The 19,303-nt window shown below is 32.8% G+C and overlaps 1 protein-coding gene across 1 annotated transcript; it reads left to right on the forward strand.

Annotated features, from left to right (window-relative positions):
* Nucleotides 1-2,655: 2,655 nt before the first annotated feature.
* LOC148274541 (zinc metalloproteinase nas-13-like) lies at nt 2,656-17,871 on the forward strand. Its single transcript, XM_088236954.1, has 6 exons — nt 2,656-2,791; nt 5,004-5,198; nt 8,317-8,426; nt 12,690-12,879; nt 15,512-15,648; nt 17,511-17,871. Exons 1-6 carry the CDS (start codon nt 2,659-2,661, stop codon nt 17,601-17,603), a joined length of 858 nt encoding a protein of 285 aa, XP_088093080.1. The 5' UTR covers nt 2,656-2,658; the 3' UTR covers nt 17,604-17,871.
* Nucleotides 17,872-19,303: the final 1,432 nt, after the last annotated feature.

Genomic DNA, 19,303 nt, shown 5'->3' on the forward strand with positions numbered 1-19,303 from the left:
TGGAATTGAATGCAGCAGAGATGGAAAACGTTTTAATTTAAATGTAATTAAATTTGAATAAATTATTTTAAATGGGTCGCAATTTTACAACACCACTAAAAGTGAAATTAATCGTTTGAAAATGTGCATATTTAAAGCAATGCGTTTTTATTTGTTTGTTATTGTTCAATAACATTAATTCCTTGAAAAAAAGAGATAAAATTTTGGTATAAATTGAAATAAATATTTGCAAAAAAAACATATTACTCTCATTTCTACATACGGTAAGTCAATTTCAACATTTTGAACTTTAAATACAATTTACTAGTTTTCATCGTCTCAAACCAATGCGGGGCGCTACATTTGATATAACAATGAAGTGCTCTATGCACCGTCGATTTCGATAATAATGTTATATATAAATGAGTGGAAAGATGGCTAGGCTTGATGTGTCACTTTTTTATGTAAATCACCGGATTCGTTTCGATGAGATCTACAATCTGGCAAACTATGGTATGTCTTTGTTTAATAAGGTTAGAGAATATGTCTATTTTTCTATTTTGGATGTTTGTAGCAGTAACTTTGTAGTTCATTGTTATATTTCAAAGGAATCAATAAAGTTACTTTGTTTTATGAACCACTTATTTATTGTCATAACTGACTTATTTCGAAACTCGTCGGTTGTGACAATAAATAAGTGGTTCATAAAACCAACTAATTTTATTTATTCCTTAAAAAATAAGTCTTCTTTTCTTTATCTAAACATGACAAATTAAGATATGTCTCTTAACACTTTGTATCCTGGAGCCGTGTAAACACGTGATTATATAACCACGCGTTGTGTCCCGGTCCCGTATTTTCACGTGGTTTACCAGCTGTCTAAAAAAGTGCATTTTATTGATATTAAAGCTAGGATTTCCTAGGACAGCGGTGCCCGTATCTTAAGCTAGGGTTTCCTAGGACAGCGGTGCCCGTATTTTAACGGCCGTAGTGAACAGTTATGCGGTGGATAACCGTCGTGACGGTGACTAGAGTGTGGTTTTCTAGGAAAACGGTGTTATCAACACCATTTAACACCGTTTCCCTAGGAAACCACTCTCTAGTCGACGTTACGACGGCTGTCTACCGCATCACCGTTCACTACGGCCGTTAAAATACGGGCACCGCTGTCCTAGGAAACCCTAGCTTTAACGGCCGTAGTGAACGGTGATGCGGTAAGCAGCCGTCGTAGTGGTGAATAGAGAGTGGTTTTATTTTTTAACGGTGTTATCAACACCATTTTTATAGGAAACCACTTTCTAATCACCGTTACGACGGCTGTCAACCGCGTCACTTTTCACTACGGCCGTTAAAATACGGGCACCGCTGTCCTAGGAAACCCTAGCTTTAGTGACTTTTATTTGTACTGTTTCGCTGCTGGTAAACCACGTGAAAAACATGGGACCGAGATACAAAGCACAATAAAAGGAGTGACACCTGTCATTTTCTTTAACTTCCAGAAGCACTTTATGGTGCTTATACCTGATAGGGAACAGTGGCTGCGCAATAGCCCCCTACCCTACAGAGAAGTAGACATTGTGTGGTTCACCGATGGCTTTTAGAAAAATGAACAAGCAGGTGCTAAAAGATATTCCATTGGCCTAGGGTTTATTGTACTGTCTTCCAAACAACACTCCATGCCATCTTTGCCTGCGCACATGAAAATTTTCTAAGACAATTAAAAAACAAAAGAATTTTTATTCTCTCAGCTAATCTGGCTGCTCCAAGAGCACTGACTTCTGTCCAGTAAATTCTAAATTAACATTTGAATGCGTACGAGTGCTTATTGTGTCAGTAAGGGTAACAATGGGACGTTAATCATGGGTCAGGATATGTTATTTAACTTGATTTATTAGAAGAAAACTACAATTTTAGTGATTGGTTGGAAGAAATTGCCACTTGGCAATAAGCCCGCCAATGTACAAATAACATGATGAACAAAAGGCAAAATAAATTAATAAAATTACAAAATTGCAACATGGATGAAGAATACCTTAAATAAGGGAATATGGAAGTCAAGGCATTTACAGGGCTTATGACCTGTCATTGGCTGGTTTAAGTTGCCACTTTAGACACTGTGTAACATTCACCATTTTGCCTATGTTCGAACATCCATATTTTTTCAATTGTTCCATTTGTTGATTTTAGTGAAGTTAAAGAGCTGAAACCTTTATTGTTGTGAAGAGATTCATTTGACTGAATTATTTCACGCCTGAAAACAATTTTTCAATTTTTACACTTCTTCTTGGACCAAATTTGTTTTCAGGCGTTGCCTAGTATCTGAAATAATTCAGTCAGATGAATCTCTTCACAACAATAAAGGTTTCAGCTCTTTAACTCCACTAAAATCAACAAATGGAACAATTGAAGAAATATGGATGTGCAAACATAGGCAAAATGGTGAATGTTATACAGTGTGTAAAGTGGCCACTTAAACCAGCCAATGACAGGTAATAAGCCCTGTAAATGCCTTGACTTCCATATTCCCTTGTTTAAGGTATTCTCCATCCCTGTTGTAATTGTTAATCTTAATGACTCCCGAGGGGGTGAATCCAGTCTTTTGTCTACGAACATTTGGACTAACTCAAATATTGTAAATAAATAAAAATTAAGCAGTCAAATAATTTTCCAGAATTCAAAATGGCGTGGCTTTTTTATATCCTCGTTTTGCTTGGACTATCCAGCGCTTATTCAGCAATATTGTCTATTGGAGGTGGAGATCCAGAAGTCTATAGAAACTTCTTGGTCGCAACTATTAATGGGATATACACACGTAAGGCATTTTATTATATTTGCAATTTTATATAAATACTTTATTTAACATCAAATTTATAAACTTGGAACAATTATTTGTTGGTGTCCGCTGCTAGCGTTGCCAACTTTTGGAGCAATGTGCCGATCTACCGAATTCGGTGGAAATTCTACCAATTTGTTTTTAATATTTTATTTGCAGGGTTACGAGCAAATTTAAAAATATTACACCAATAAGGTCACTTTATTGATCCCTGGTTAGAAGTCGCTTAGAATATATTTCTCCAGTCTGGTCGCCCCACTATAGTGTACATTCTGATTCACTTAAGCGCGTCCAGAAGAAATTTTTAAACAAAATATTCCAGCTGCTTTATTTAATTTTAATAAATTGTTATTTTTAGTAAATATTTTTAATCTTTCCTATAGAAGAATCCTTACAGACCTAATATTACTTTATAAAGTGATCAATTCATTGATTAGCTGTCTAGAATTGCTGGAGTTGGTGTGTTTCCGTGTACCTGGTCGACATACCCACCACAGATCTCCCCTTTGTTCTGCAAGTTCTACGACCAACTATCGCATGCGCTCGCCTATCCCTAGGCTCCACAGATATGGTAATAAGTATGAGGACAAGGCTGATATATTTGTTTCTGGATTTGATAGTTACAAAACGAGTCTGATTTCCTTTTTTCTCTCGCAATATGATTCTTTAACTTTTCTTTTCGCTTAAAAATGTTTTTTATTTTGCTTTTTCGCGTTTTTGCATATGTTTCGTTCATATTTTTAATAACTTATGTGAGGCTTCTGCTTCCGTTCTCGAACAACAATGTTAGTAATAGAACTAAACCGCTTTATGAAAGACTGTCGAGTAAAAAAATATTTTTTTTTTACTACTTATTAGTAGCATAAAAAATATTTTAATTGCATTGGCCACGCAGATTTATTCAAATTTTAATGTTTGTTTGTGACCGTTTAGATTTAAATAGAATATTGTGAGGAATCTTGACGTCACAATTATCAAGGCCAAACATGTCTCGTTTTTGTAAAGATTTTTTTTTTTAAAAAAACGTTTATTAAAAGTAAGTTTATTGAATTTTGATTATTTTTTTAAAAGTAATGCATTAAAACATTTCTCCACAATATCAGGATTGATTTTTATTTATTTATTTACACATTTTATCAAAGATACAATTTAACGTTCACTTTGCCCAGCTAACAAGGGTACATACCCCGTTCCAAGCTAGGCAATTATATTATAATATATGATAATAGTTAATAAATTAATAGAGAGCATTGACCAAGAAAATATTAACTTACTCATTTCGTACGTATACATTTCGATACATACACACACATATATACATATATACACACACATATATACACATGTACATACACACACAAGTACATACACCCATGCGCATACACATACATACATTCATAAAACATACATTCACATATATTCACAAAACAATTTATTTTTACATTACATTTACATTTTTTACATTTTTTTTTTGCACCACAACAGGCCAGGAGGCCTAATTACAGTGGGAATTACAGAGCACCCAGGCTTGAGAAAAATCACATTTTATTTTTTGTGTTCTCACCGGGAATCGAACCCGGAACCTTCCGTGCGTGAGTCAAGCGTCTTGACCACTACACCACAGAGGCCGCGTGTAGTGGTCAAGACGCTTGACTCACGCTGATATTTATAATGCGAAACTTCATGGTTGCCATCTATATATATATTTTAAAATTATTCTTTATTTTCATATTTTATTTTCGACATCCAGTAAAAATCCCCAATTTGCGGCATGCATAAATTTTTCTGAATCCCTACAACCAATGTCATAAAAGAGCGAGGTCAACACCTTCCGCAACTTGACAACACTCCCGTCTTTCCACGAATCTGGCAAAAGGTTATGGACCTTTTTGCCTACGTGATAGTATTGTCTCGATGCCAGAACAGTGTTGACCCCTTCACTTGGTATTTGATCCCTATAAGAGTATCTTGTACTATGGTTGTGGTTGTGGCCATGAAGACACAATTCATATTTTAAAATTGTTTTCACATATTTTTATCGGTATTCGTAGTATATTATATTTCCTTATTGTACAACTAACTTTGCTGGATACGTTACAGTTTTTAATGTAAGCAATAAAATCCGGCACTCATTATTACGGATAATTGGAGTTTTATTGTGTATGTAATAATTTTAAAAAAACAATTTTAGCACCTGCAAACTCCTTGTTGGCATCGAAACAAAATATTTGGGAGAGAAGTGGAAAGTTTGAAGGAGATATTTTGCTTAATTCAGAACAGATACAAATCCTTGTAGACAATTTTTCCGGATTGCGAAACGCCATAACTAATTCAAGTAAACTCTGGCCTAGGAAGACTGTCCATTACACTGTGAGCAGTAACTTCAGTGAGTATAATAATTATTTTATTTAACTTTTCATTCATTAAAAAAAAATCCTTTTAAAATACAAATTTGTTTATAAAATACAAAATAAAGTTTACAAACGATAGAAGGTAGCAGTTATGCTTTTTGTTCAAACGTTAAAAATTAAAACAGGCTAGATTTCTTCCACAGGGAGTTATTTAAAAAAATTAATTTATTAATAAATTTCGTAAAAAGTACATGTTTTTGTAAAATAATAAACATTTCTACTTTTACACATCTAGTAAATGTTATCACTGTTATTCTCCAAAAAAAGATATTAACTCTTGTGCTTGGAGAGTGACTTACACTGTTGTTTTTTTTTAAGAGTATATATAATTTTAAATACGGGTACATGAGAAAGAAAAATAAAAACAAAGGATATGTAAAGAAAAACATGAAACAATAATACATTAATACTAACTAAAATTTAATGTTGTTTTTACAAGTGTTCAAAATTTTTTTTTATTTAAACTTTTAATTTATTAATGGATTTACTATTTTTAATAGTTTTTAGTTCATTGGGAAGATTATTATAATTTTTTACACCTTTGAAGACAAAGTTATTTTGACCATGACTTGTATGGAATCAAGGAATTTTAATATTATGTTGGTATCTTAGTGATTTATTCATCTCAAATTCTTTTCTTTTTTCTTCTTTAAAAATTTGTAAAAAATAATTTATTTTATAAAGAGTTTGTTTAGATCTTAATTTGTTGCAACAGAGAGGGAAAATATTTTGAGAAGGAAATATGGAAGGAAATATAGATTTATGCTGGTGAGATTAATTTATTTGAATTATTTCACCTACATACTAGGCAACAGTTAACAGCTCTCCAGGGAGTTGAATCCAGTCCTTGTCTACAAAAATTTGGACAAACTCAAAATATTGTTGATAAATCCACCTGGTCTATGAAGAAGTATAGAAATTGAAAAAATAATTTTTTTACGCGTTGCCTAGTACGTTGGTGAAATAATTCAATCAGATAAATCTCACCTGCATAAATCCAGGTTTCAGCTCTTTAACTTCACAAACATCAACAGAGGAAAGAATCGAAGGAAAAAAGATGTTCAAATTTGGGCAGAATGGTGAATGTTACACAGTGTGTAAAGTGGCCACTTAAACCACCCGATGACAGGTCATAAGCCATGTAGATACCTAGAATTCTATATAACCTTATCACAATTTTTTTTCATATCTGTTGTAGTATGTTATTGTTAACAGCTCCCCAGGGAGTTGAATCCAGTCCTAGTCTACAAAAATTTGGACAAACTTAAAATATTGTTACTAAAATATAAGCCTTTATCATGTTTTTTTATATATTTTTTTAGCCAATCAACAGGCTTCAGTTAGCCCTAATAAATTTGAATTAATGAATAATACTTAATTTAAACATTCTTAAAATCTACTTAAATTAACAAAGTGTATAATGAGGAAGTTCAGTGGTTTTTTAAACAAATTTAATTTGTTAATAGACTGTCAAACTAAGTCAATTTTTTTATTTTTTATTTTTATATATCGTATTATCGGCGCTGCGATTTTTCAAAGTTTTGTATTTCTGAAATAACTCCGCGTGTAACGTCAGAGGTTCATTTCCGCTTATTCTCATTCAGTTCTTCCCATTGGTCCAGAAGCGACAAGCAGACCGGAAATCTTCCATAGCTCTCAGATCATAGGTCGATTCACATGAACCAGTGACGTCATTTAAAGTAGTGCGTTTTTATCAAAATATTTTTTATTATTTTTTCTGTACATTTTCAAGAAACTTTGCCGTACAATTTAATGCTCTAATTTTTACCCCACGTAAGAAAACATTTTTTGTATCCAATTTCCCGTAGGGCTGAAGTTCCTCATTAACAAAAGGTATGTATGTATAGAGCATAATCTAGGCGGAAATGGCAAGTGTGACATCGCGAGTCCGGAGAGACAACACCGCTTGCTTCTTAAATGCCTGCCCTTGCTGTAGGAACACATCGACAGTACCGCTAAGTGAGATTTTGTTCACTGTTATGAGGCTCCTTGGCAGAGAGGAAAAGAATTCGATGTTTTATAATTTCCCACAGCAAAGACAGAATTAGTACGCAAATTAAGGCGAGTTGTTGGTGAGATTCATCCGGCTGAACCAATGCACCTACTCGGCAACGCCTAAAAACAATTTTCCAATTTATACACTTCAAATAAAGTTAATTCAACAATGCCTGAGTATGTCCAAATGTTCACGCGTTGCCCAGTTCAGCCGGACAAATTTCACCCACATTATAAAGGTGTTAGTCATTTTACTTCACAAAAGTCAACAAATAGAAGAGATGATGAAATGTGGTTGTTAAAATACAAGCAGAATAATGAATGTAACACAGTGTGTACAGTGATTGCTTTAACCATTTAATTACAGGTCATAAACCCTGCAAATGACTAGCCTTCTATATTACTATCTCTAAAATGTTCTTCTCTGTTGTAATTTGTTAATTATGTTTTAGTTTTAGCTATCGGCTGAATGTTACACGGTATGTAGAGTAGCCACTTAAACCAGTCAATGACAAGTCATAAGCCCTATTGTTACCAAGACTTCCATATTGCCTTCTTAGTTACGCCACATGTTCTTTATGTGTTTGTGTTTAGCACATTTTAGAATTGATTTTCTTTGCTACCTACTGAGTCCTGGTTAAATGTTGCAATTGCCCTACGGTGGGTACCAATATTCTCTCCGACCCTCATAATAACAATCTAACTATTACCGAGCGAACTTGTGATTTCATATTCCCAGCGCGATCGCGAATAATGTGTTTTAGCGATCAATAATCTACTATGTCGTGTTATTGTATATATAATCAAGAAACCGACTAGTGATGATCCTGCCTGCCACGAGAGAAGTTTCGAACAATGAGATGCCAAGAACACCAGTACAAGGTAGGTAATTGCATTCATTTGTTCTTTGCAAAGAATGTAAAGATAACGCAAACCCGCGAACCAGTTATTCGAGCATCCATCAGCTTCTGGCTAGTGGCGCGATCGAATAACCTCAGCTGCAATAAGATTTAAACATTTGGACATACTCAAAATGTTGATAATAATAATTTTTAATGGAAAAATATTTTTTTTTAGCTGATAAACAACAATTTGCCATAAAAGCAGCATTGGATAACATTTCAAATGTTTCTTGCGTTAAATTTTGCAGAAAAAAATTCTGGAATTCTAATTATGTGAACATAACGGTACGTATCAAATTTTTTTAAATTTTTTATATTTAACTTTTACATTGGCGGGCTTATTGCCAAATGGCAATTTCTTCCAACCAACCAATAAAATAAAAGTTTTATTTTTATAATTCAAGTTACAGAACATATTCAATAGAAAAAAAAAAGATTAAAAAGTTAAAAATATATAAAAATAGAAATAAACGTATTTGTTTATAAATGACCTTAAATCAAAACTATTACTCAATGGGAAAAAGGAAAAAAAGAGGAAAGAGGAAAAAGGAAAGGAGGAGAGATTAAGGAAGAGAAAGGAGATGTTTCTTCAGACGTGATTTAAACAGAGATAATGTAGTCACATCTTTGATGGTGGATGGGAGATGATTCCACAGTCGAGCCGCATGGACACTATATGAGTTAGAGAAGAAAGAGGAATTGTGTATGGGTATTAAGAGAGTGCCTTGAGAATGAGAACGAAGAGGTAAACCATGAACTGATAAGCAAATTGGTAGTATTTACATAATAAAAATGATTTTTTTATATTAATCCCAAAAAAATCGAAACACGTTATAGTATTCTAAATTATTTAAGTAAAATATTGGATTTATCCATCTAAGACTTCCATATTCGCTTTTCTAAAATGTTCTTTATCTTTGTTGTAATAAGTTGATTTAAATAACTCTTTAAGGCAGCGTTTTCCATCCTGGAAGGTGCGGACTATGCCAGTGAGGCGCCGAAATTATTTTTTTAAATTAAAATTGATAGAATCATATAATTTTGGATGATACTTAGTGGAGAGTGTGAATCTTTGTTGCAAATTAATGCAGGTACGTTTACCGTTTACAACGTCTTATTTATGCGAAATGGGCTATTCGGCACTGGCTGGAATGAAAACCAAATATCGAGCCAGGTTAGTAGTCGAAAAGGAAATGCAAGTGGCACTCTCCACATTGCTTCCAAGATTTGATAAACTTTGTGCCAATAAACATCAACAAACCTCACATAAAATTTTTAGATTGTGTTGAAATATACATGAACGTATATTAAGTTATAGCATAACATTCAAAATGTCAAAAATAATCGGCATTTCATCAAACTCATTTGCACTAGATTGGTCTAAGATTACTAGCATAGACGTTATGTCTTAGTGTCTAAGTTTTAGTCTTGTGTTATGGCTCAGTATCAGGCATAGAAGAAACATTCACATTCTATCACTTCTTCACAATATCTTAAATAATCCCACTTCGCTTGTTTATCTGAGAGAGCTCTTCCAACCTCTTTCACAACACGGACTATCTCTTTGTTCTAGTAACGAGAGAACCCTTTTAATACCCTGTCATCGCTCTAATTTTCTTGCCTCCTCTTTCATAGTAGTAGCGGATCGATTGTGGAATAGTCTACTCACTAATGTTAAAGACGCCCTTCTTTATTTACATTTAAGTCAAGATTGAAATGTCACTATCTTAATATTTAAATTGTTCCTTTATACTTATTTTTTCCTTCCCATCCCCTCTCCTCTCCTCTCTTCATAGAATTTTTATTATGTTAAAATTTGTTTTAAATTTTTGTATAAAATTTTAAGATTCAATTTCGTAATTTTCTCAAACTGAACGGTTTGGGTAGGTAGGAAGAAATTGCCTTAAGGCAATATGCCCGCCCTTTTATGCATAAATATTGTATATGTATACAAAGTGTTCAATAAAAAAATGTCTTGACGGACTTTTTTTTGTCAGTAAAAAATTTATATATTTAGTGTAATTACACTTAACACTTATTTTTTCACAATTCCGCTGATTTCATTAGAATTGTTTTTTTTCAATAATAAGCTCGGCGCCTTATTCCTTTATTTCTTATTCTGTCTCTTAGGCAAACACCGAGGATCTGTCTTTCCATTGATCATTGTGTGCATTTTTGTTTCTGGCTACTTTTCAGAATCACTGACATGGTTTCTAGTCCGTATGTAGTCACCGGTAATATACACTATTCATAGACTTGTCTTTTTAAGCATACTGGGTCATGTTTATGTTTACAAATTTACTTAAGCTTTCCGAAAGCAGCGCAACTTAGGCTTATGCCGAACATTAAATTATAAATATTAGTAAATGCCATTCATTTTGTATTTCGCGCAAATAAACGACGATCAGCTTTCCTTACTCTTTTAATAATACCCCGATTTCCATAACAGGTAGTCAAATTTGCGACTTATTGATACGAAACTAGTGTTTAATATTCATATTGAATCAGTCCTGAAAAAAACATAAAATGGTCGGACTTATTATGCGAGTATTGAAACTATTTAAACATGCACAGACATATGAAAAACTCTACAAATTTTTTATTCGTCCCCAGCTAGAATACTGTACTCCTATTTGGTCACCTTACTATAATGTAAGTATTAATAGACTAGAAAGCGTACAACAATTTTTTTTTAAGCAGGTCGACTACCGGTTAAACATTAACTTCTCTAACCATGCTGAAAGTATACAGTACCATGGAATAAACTCTCTTAAAAATCGAAGAATAATGTTAGACAAGTTTATTTATACAAATAAATAAATAATAAAATTGATCCTCCTAATCTACTTGAAAGACTTCCATTCCCTGTGCCATCTAGACCGACAAGACAAAATCTTCTGTTTTACACAGAAAACGCGTCAACAAACTATTTTTAACAATCTACAATACCTAGAATATGCGACCAATATAGCAATATATTTTCCGAGGCTGATATTTTTTGTGACAATGAATGTAAATTCAGGTCAAAAATTATAGAAGTTTTGAGAGAAGCAGATATTTTTAAATACATATTAATTAAATTTTGTTTCTTTTACATTTATTATATTGAACATAATTTAAATTAGTGTATTAAGTGTAAAAATTTTGTTTTTGGTGTGTGCGTGAGTGTCTTACCCTAATATACAAAGAAATGGGCAATATTTGTATACATACTGTTTGTTTACCTAATAAAATAAACAAATAAATAAACTTCTAATCAAAATTTTCTACAGTAAAAAACAGTGTTATTTTTATGCCACTGATTTTTGATGATTGGAATCACTGAGTCATAATAAATAGATACGTTATTCCAATACTAGTTAAACATAGTTTTGCCTTCAAAGATTTAACAACAAAAGAGATATCACAGTACGAAAGCAATAATTTATAAAGAAAAAAGGCATACAACAATTTTTTTTTAAGCAGGTCGACTACCGGTTAAACATTAACTTCTCTAACCATGCTGAAAGTATACAGTACCATGGAATAAACTCTCTTAAAAATCGAAGAATAATGTTAGACAAGTTTTTTTATACAAATAAATAAATAATAAAATTGATCCTCCTAATCTACTTGAAAGACTTCCATTCCCTGTGCCATCTAGACCGACAAGACAAAATCTTCTGTTTTACACAGAAAACGCGTCAACAAACTATTTTTAACAATCTACAATACCTAGAATATGCGACCAATATAGCAATATATTTTCCGAGGCTGATATTTTTTGTGACAATGAATGTAAATTCAGGTCAAAAATTATAGAAGTTTTGAGAGAAGCAGATATTTTTAAATACATATTAATTAAATTTTGTTTCTTTTACATTTATTATATTGAACATAATTTAAATTAGTGTATTAAGTGTAAAAATTTTGTTTTTGGTGTGTGCGTGAGTGTCTTACCCTAATATACAAAGAAATGGGCAATATTTGTATACATACTGTTTGTTTACCTAATAAAATAAACAAATAAATAAACTTCTAATCAAAATTTTCTACAGTAAAAAACAGTGTTATTTTTATGCCACTGATTTTTGATGATTGGAATCACTGAGTCATAATAAATAGATACGTTATTCCAATACTAGTTAAACATAGTTTTGCCTTCAAAGATTTAACAACAAAAGAGATATCACAGTACGAAAGCAATAATTTATAAAGAAAAAAGGCATACACATTTCCATAGTTTATTTCTGGAGTCAGAATTTTGGAAAATGGGCTTAAAATATATCTCATTATTTATTATTTCACAAATTCTAAAAACTTACGGATCAAACGATACATACAGAGCTGCAATGCAAATAATGTATTTTTATCATCACAAACATCAGCATTTTTCCACAAAGCATCACGTCTGATCCTGATGAAAGTCCTTTAAAGAATGAAAGCTCTGAAGGCTTTTTAATTAAAAATTGATCAACACGGTTTAAATCTCGACAAATAAATATTTTTCAATTTTATGATCTGTGTTACACGGTCGTTTGACATTATTCTGAAATTATTCCTTTTCAGGGAAATAAAGCCGGATGTTACTCGAGTGTTGGAATGGTTGGTGGTTCTCAAGTCATAAATTTAGGAAATGGTTGCTTCGTCCATGGAATAATCGTCCATGAGCTGTTGCACGCTCTCGGCTTCCTCCACATGCAGAGCACACATGACAGAGATGACTGGGTTACTATTAACTGGCCTAAAATTACCCCAGGTAACGCGTTTTGCATTTTTAAAAATGAATATTTGCGTTCTTATAATTTTCCAAAATATTGAAAATTTTGCTTCCATTTTCGAAGAGTTGTAAATAACCTTAGAGTCCGCGAGAGCCACGCGATCACAGCCCGGTTCAAGAAAGTTAGGTTTTTTTTTTTTCTTTTTTTTTTTATATGGGAGTTGCTTTATTATTTACCTTGCTTATAATATACAAGGTTTATATTTCAAAAAGTGGATTTTTGTGCTATTAAATATCTTAAAATTTGTCTAAACTATTGGGATCAGGAGGGATATATTAATGTGGGCTAATCAGGAACTTCTCAGCATTTGCTCACGTGGAGAGGAAACCACTTAAAACTCTTCAGGAGAAGCCGGCCTGTTGGCAGTAGTCAACAGGCCTTCCGTTCCACTAGAGGAGTGTTCGGCATTTTGTTCCCTACTTTGGTTTATTTTACCAATTTCCTGCGCTATATTTATCATGTATGATACTACCTCTCGTGTGAGTTCTTTATTACCTATCACCGATGGGATGTCGCATAGATCTTCACCCAGGCCTCTGCATCGCGCCTCCAGCTGTTGTCTTTGAAAGCTGAAAAAGGGGCAATGCATCAACAGGTGAGGGACATCTTGAGGAGTTTCATCGTCGCATGGGCAGCTGTCGATCTCTGAGAGCTTGAAGCGATGCAGGTAGCTCATGAAGTCACCATGACCCGTAAGCATCTGGGTGAGCTCGTAGCCAGCATTTTTCATTTTTCTGAAATCATAAAGAAAGTAAGTTAGGTTAAAAAAAGTTTAAAGAAGGTAAAACAACTCTTTTTTGTCCATTTCGATAAAAACTCAAGAAATATTTCACTTTAAAGTGAGTTTATCCTTATTTTTGCTGTGTAACACTGTGTGGCTCTAGAAAATATGTAGGGTTGAGTAGGGCAAAGGTAACATTATTAACTTCGGAAATAATCATTCGAGCGCGTGTGCATTTAGGGGAATTCTTAATGACTGTAAAATTTTGGGAATTCAATGCGCTGCTGAACAAGAGTACCCTAGGGCCTCGATTATGATGGGAAGAAAAATACGTCATACTTTCACCTTGACAGTATAGTTGAAGATAAATTTTAGACAGCGATTACAAAGATATACTACCGACCCCCCACCTTCAAGTTTTGGGTAGGTACATCGATATGAAACAAGGGGAAGCGTACGTCGCGGTACACTTATCTACGCCCTCAAATGACATAGCTTCAGTATGACGTCATAGTCGAAGATAAAAGAGTCCCGACCGACTACACTACCGATCCCCCCACCATCAAGTTTTTATGTAAGTACATCGATTTATACCGACAATACTACTATTAATAATTACTATTCATTTTATGTTCGAGAATCTTTTTTAACTTACTGTGATCTACTAGTAAAAACCTGTAATTGGCTTGATTGTTATTTGTTTTGTTATATATAAGATAATTATAGCTGTTGGTTATCCAAATAAATAAAATAAAATAAAATAAATAAAATAAAATACGTTTGTCTACGTATTAAAAGTGTCAAAAATTTTGTTCGACCGAGATTATTTTTTTTTAATTACGATTTATTTAAATTTTCAATCGTTTTGAGGTTGGCATTTTTTTTAAAAGCCTATTAAAAATATCAGAGAGAAATAAGTAAATTTTGAAGTCGAATTGTATTACGACATAACGGCCAGATTAGAGGAAACGAGCAGCTAGATGTAAAAATAATCTCGTTAGGTTATGTCCCATAGTTTAAAAAGTTACCACAGTAAAAAGTAAATTAAGTTATCATATTTATTCCATCTGTTTTATGATCTATCTAAGTGAATGTATCGAGAGCCGGTTTTTTAATCGCTACGTACCACCTCAGTAGATAAATGCAGACGATCGTTCAGCATATCGTTTTGGCAATGGTTAAAAGTCATATAAAAATAATATTCAAGCGAGCAGTTTTAGCTTGAATTGGGATTTATTAGAGTTTATAATCGCTTTGACGTGGGAACTTTCTATCAAAGAAGCCTATTTCAAATAAAAACAATTTTGAATGTTTATAACGTAAGGAACGCGGACTATTTTTTACCGGTCAATCGTTGCCTTATTTCGATCATATGATGTCGATACGGCAGAACATACTGAGGTAAGATACGGATAGTACAGAAGCTCAAAATACCGTCTCGATATATACAGATGAAGATAGCGTTCATAATTGAGGTACAGGACTCTATAACTGTTACAGGTAGATGTTGAGCTTTACGATCTCTTCAATGCCGTATTTGGGCGTACAGTATACAAATAAAACTATTTCTGAAAAAAAACAAAATGTGGCACCACAGAAAATTTATTCCTGATACAAAAAAAAGGAAACGGGTACTGATTTGGAGTGAAATTAACAAAAAATAAAACCTCGATTTAGTCGACTATACTTTGCATAATCAGTCCGACGTGCAATTGTGTGTTTCGCAAGGCATTCGGGAAGGCAACTGTGAGAAAGTGACAGAAAAAACTATATTCAAATGCCTATTCCTCAAACCGCTCTTCGCTGCAAATGGTCTTCATGCGTAGTGACCAATTAATTAAAAACGTAGGTGTACTTAGTTTCTTGGGCTAATCTTATTTATTTTACAGGTAGAGAAGGCAATTTCAACAAATACTCTTCAGATCGAGTGACGAACTTTAATGTTCCTTACGACTATGGAAGTGTACTTCATTATTCTCAATACGCATTCAGTATTGATGGAAACAAAACCATTATTCCATTGCAGGTAATCATTTGATCAAAGTATACGAATTTCAGCAATTGTGTTTTCAATTTTGAAAGCTGGTCGATGTAAAAATAATTTATGATATTTTTTAAAGAAATTCATTAAAAATGTTCCCACATAGCTGAAAAACCGGATACACAAAATTATGATTTTTAATTATAATTTTCTTGCCTCCTCTTTCACAGTAGTAGCTACTCGATTGTGGAATAATCTACCCACTAATGTTCGAAACGCCCCTTCTTTATTTACATTTAAGTCAAGATTGAAATGTCACTATCGAAATATTTAATTTGTTCTTTTATCCTTCTTCTTTCCTTTCCATCCCCTCTCCTCTCTTCATAGTATAGTGTTAATTTTTTTATGCATTTTTATTTTCTTAATCTTTGTTTTTTAATTTTTGCATAACATTGTGAGATTCAATATGTCCATGTGCTTGTTATTTTCTCAAATTTAACGGTTTGGGTAGGTAGGAAGAAATTGCCTTAATGCAATAATGCCCACCCTTACATGTATATAAATTGTATATGAATATAAAGTGTTAAAATAAATAAATTTATCAGTGATTTTGATTAACATTACGTGTCGAAATTATAAAATAAAATTCGAAAAAAATTGTAGCAAACATAGACGCAATACGAAAATATCAGAACAATCTCATATATACCATTTAAAAACTTGACACGGACAGTCGAAACCAATAAACCAGGGAGTGAAAGAATATTGATTTTCTTCTATTAGCCCTCTGTCAGGTATTCCCAACGTTGGCAATCACTCTGGCAAAAGTATCTCTGTCCGGTGCTGCCCGGAAAATATGCTCCATAGTCCTGAAGCTAGTCCAGTCTCGTATATTTCGCAGCCAGGACATTAGTCTTCTTTCAGCCCCTCTGTGACCAATCTTACCTTTAAGTGGTACCTTTTTCCACGCATAATTTGCCCCGAATATGAAATTTTACGAACATTTTGAGTTCTCTGTTCGTTCTAGTTCAACTCAAGACTTCTGGGTTTGTTATCAGGTCTGTCTAAGATATATTAAGCATTCTGCGATGCAACCACATCTCAAAAGCTTCCAGCCTATTCATAGTGTTCACTTTCAGAGTCTCAGTCTCACAGCCATACAACAATACAGATCACACATAACATTTAACCAATCTTTGCCTTTTTTAAAAATTGAGATTAGCATTGCAGAAGAGGGATTTCATTTTATTAAAAACAGCTCTTGCTATCTAAATTCTGCATTTAATTTCTTTATCTGGGTTGAAGGTCTCTGTTAGAATGCTGCCGAGGTACTTTAACTTGTCTAACTTTTCAATGTCACTACCCTTCAATTTGAGAGAAAATGCGGAGTAATCAAGTCGACCATTTTGTTTCACCAACATTAGCCATTTTGTTTTACCGACACTAGCCGCGGGACCACAACCCGATTCAATATTAAAATTATGCATATGGCATGATATTCCGGCTTTCCTTAGATCTCTTCGCCATTATAACAGTGAGATTAAAATGAATTAGGATGCGTTATCTCGAAGTCTTGAATGTTGGTCATGTTTTTAAATGTATTGTACACTAATATTTTATTTCCATTGTTTGTCTTTGCTTCATAGTATTTTGTTTTTTGTGTTCAATTTTTTCGTAAATATGTTTATTCATATAACTGTTGTTATTAGTTTAGGCCGCATACATAACAAATAAATCAAATTTATCTCTTAAATTTGGGTGTTTTGCGGAGAAAAAAAAAAAAAAACATCGACTAACCTTTGCGCATATTTTTTCAAAATAATTGTTGATTGAACATTTTTTCCTTGAGTTTATCAGATAGTTTCTCAATAACGTAATTTATTAAAATGATTTTTTTTCCTTTCCAGCCAACAACACTGACTCTAGGTCAATACATTGGTATGTCTCAAAGTGACATCAAGAAACTCAACATGCTGTACTCATGTCCTGGATATGTTTAAATAGTGTTTTTCAACGTTTTTGAATACGCGACCTCTTTTGAGTAAAAAAGCTGACGACCGATATATTTATTATATATGTGTATGTTTTTTTATGAACCTTGTAAATATTTATATTCAATTTGTCGAATAATTGTAATAATAAGAATTTCCAAACCTTTTTAAAAACAAATACATTAAAAACTTTATACAACACTTTTGTACGCAGTAATTTAGAGTTTGCATCCGTTGAGTGGAGCGCACAATACATAAAAAACAAAGAAAGGATTAAAAATGTTCAACGAACATTTTTAAAATACCTAGATTATAAAAACAATAAAACGATTTGTACTTGCAACCAATCTGCCAAACAAAATGGATTTTTTACCCTTGAAAATAGACGCACTGTATCTGAATTATGCTATTTACATAAATTAATTAATAACAAAGTAAACTCTATAAACCTACTCTCCAAAATTAATATTATGTCCCCTTTCGCGTGACAAGAAACCAGTATTTATTCCATCTGCCAGTCTATTGCACTAACTATGCACAACACTCTTTCCTCTGTCGTTCTTGCTCTAACTATAATGTTTTTTTTCATCTATTGATACAGTATATTTTACATGCGCCTTTATTTATTTAAAAATAATTTAAGACTTATTATTTCTGGCTGCTATACGATCCCACTTACTATTTAATGATGCACACACCTAAACACTTACTCCCACACTAATACACATAAACACACATCTACACTTACTCTCATACAAATACACATAAATACATCGTTTTGTTGCAACACAATTTAATAATATGTATGAATTTTATTTAGAAACTTCGCTGGTCTGTCTTTAAACCGTATTTAAAGAAAAATGTTATTTTATCATTGTCGACTGTTTGTTTCTTTAAAATAAATAAATAATTAAAATAATAAAAAATAAATTCGTTTTCTTTTCGGTCATTAACACATATAACTTTTAACCATAGCAATGAAAAAAAAATGTCATTAAAAATTAAAAAAAGCATAATGCTGGTTTCAGCTATAAAAACGCCCAACAAACTTTATTATTAAAAAAAATCAATTACGCATAGTACCTATATAACTCAAATTACAAAAAACTAAAAATTAAAATATATACGATGAACAGTATGCTAACTAGACGTCCTTTACTAATTTTGTATTCATGATGAAATTTAGAATAGCAAAAACTGTCAGAAATGTTTTTATTAAAAGCATTGATTTTCATTAATCGCATAGATTAATTTCAAAATGATAATTTATGTAAGGAATTTTTTTTTAGATTCTGAGAAGAAAACTAAAAAAGAAAACGCTACTTTATATGGATTTCAAAATTTTATTCAGGTTAAGGTAACCAACAGTTCTGTAATAAAATAAAATAAGCTACGCAGAAAAATGACGTCCTGCGGAGGAAAATGCTGTTATTACCTACATCTTATTTTTTTTCCGCTCCTACCGGAGGTTGGCGACCAACGTTCTGTATTCATCACGATCCAAGGACAGTCTTATCAGCGCTGCTGCATCCGGCACACCGAACCACTGTCCAGGATTTCCGAGCCATAGTTGTAAAATAAAAATCCCTAGCATTTTAACTTATCCCGGGATTACAGGATTTTTTTTGCATCGTCCCGGGATTATCCCGGGAGATGACCATGTTGTTTATTGGACTCAAATATAAAAAAATGTTTACAATCCCAGGATC

The sequence above is a fragment of the Micrasema longulum genome, unplaced genomic scaffold, assembly GCF_059751315.1.
Source record: "Micrasema longulum isolate JH-2025_06_02 unplaced genomic scaffold, ASM5975131v1 h1tg001627l, whole genome shotgun sequence".
NCBI lineage: Eukaryota > Metazoa > Arthropoda > Insecta > Trichoptera > Brachycentridae > Micrasema > Micrasema longulum.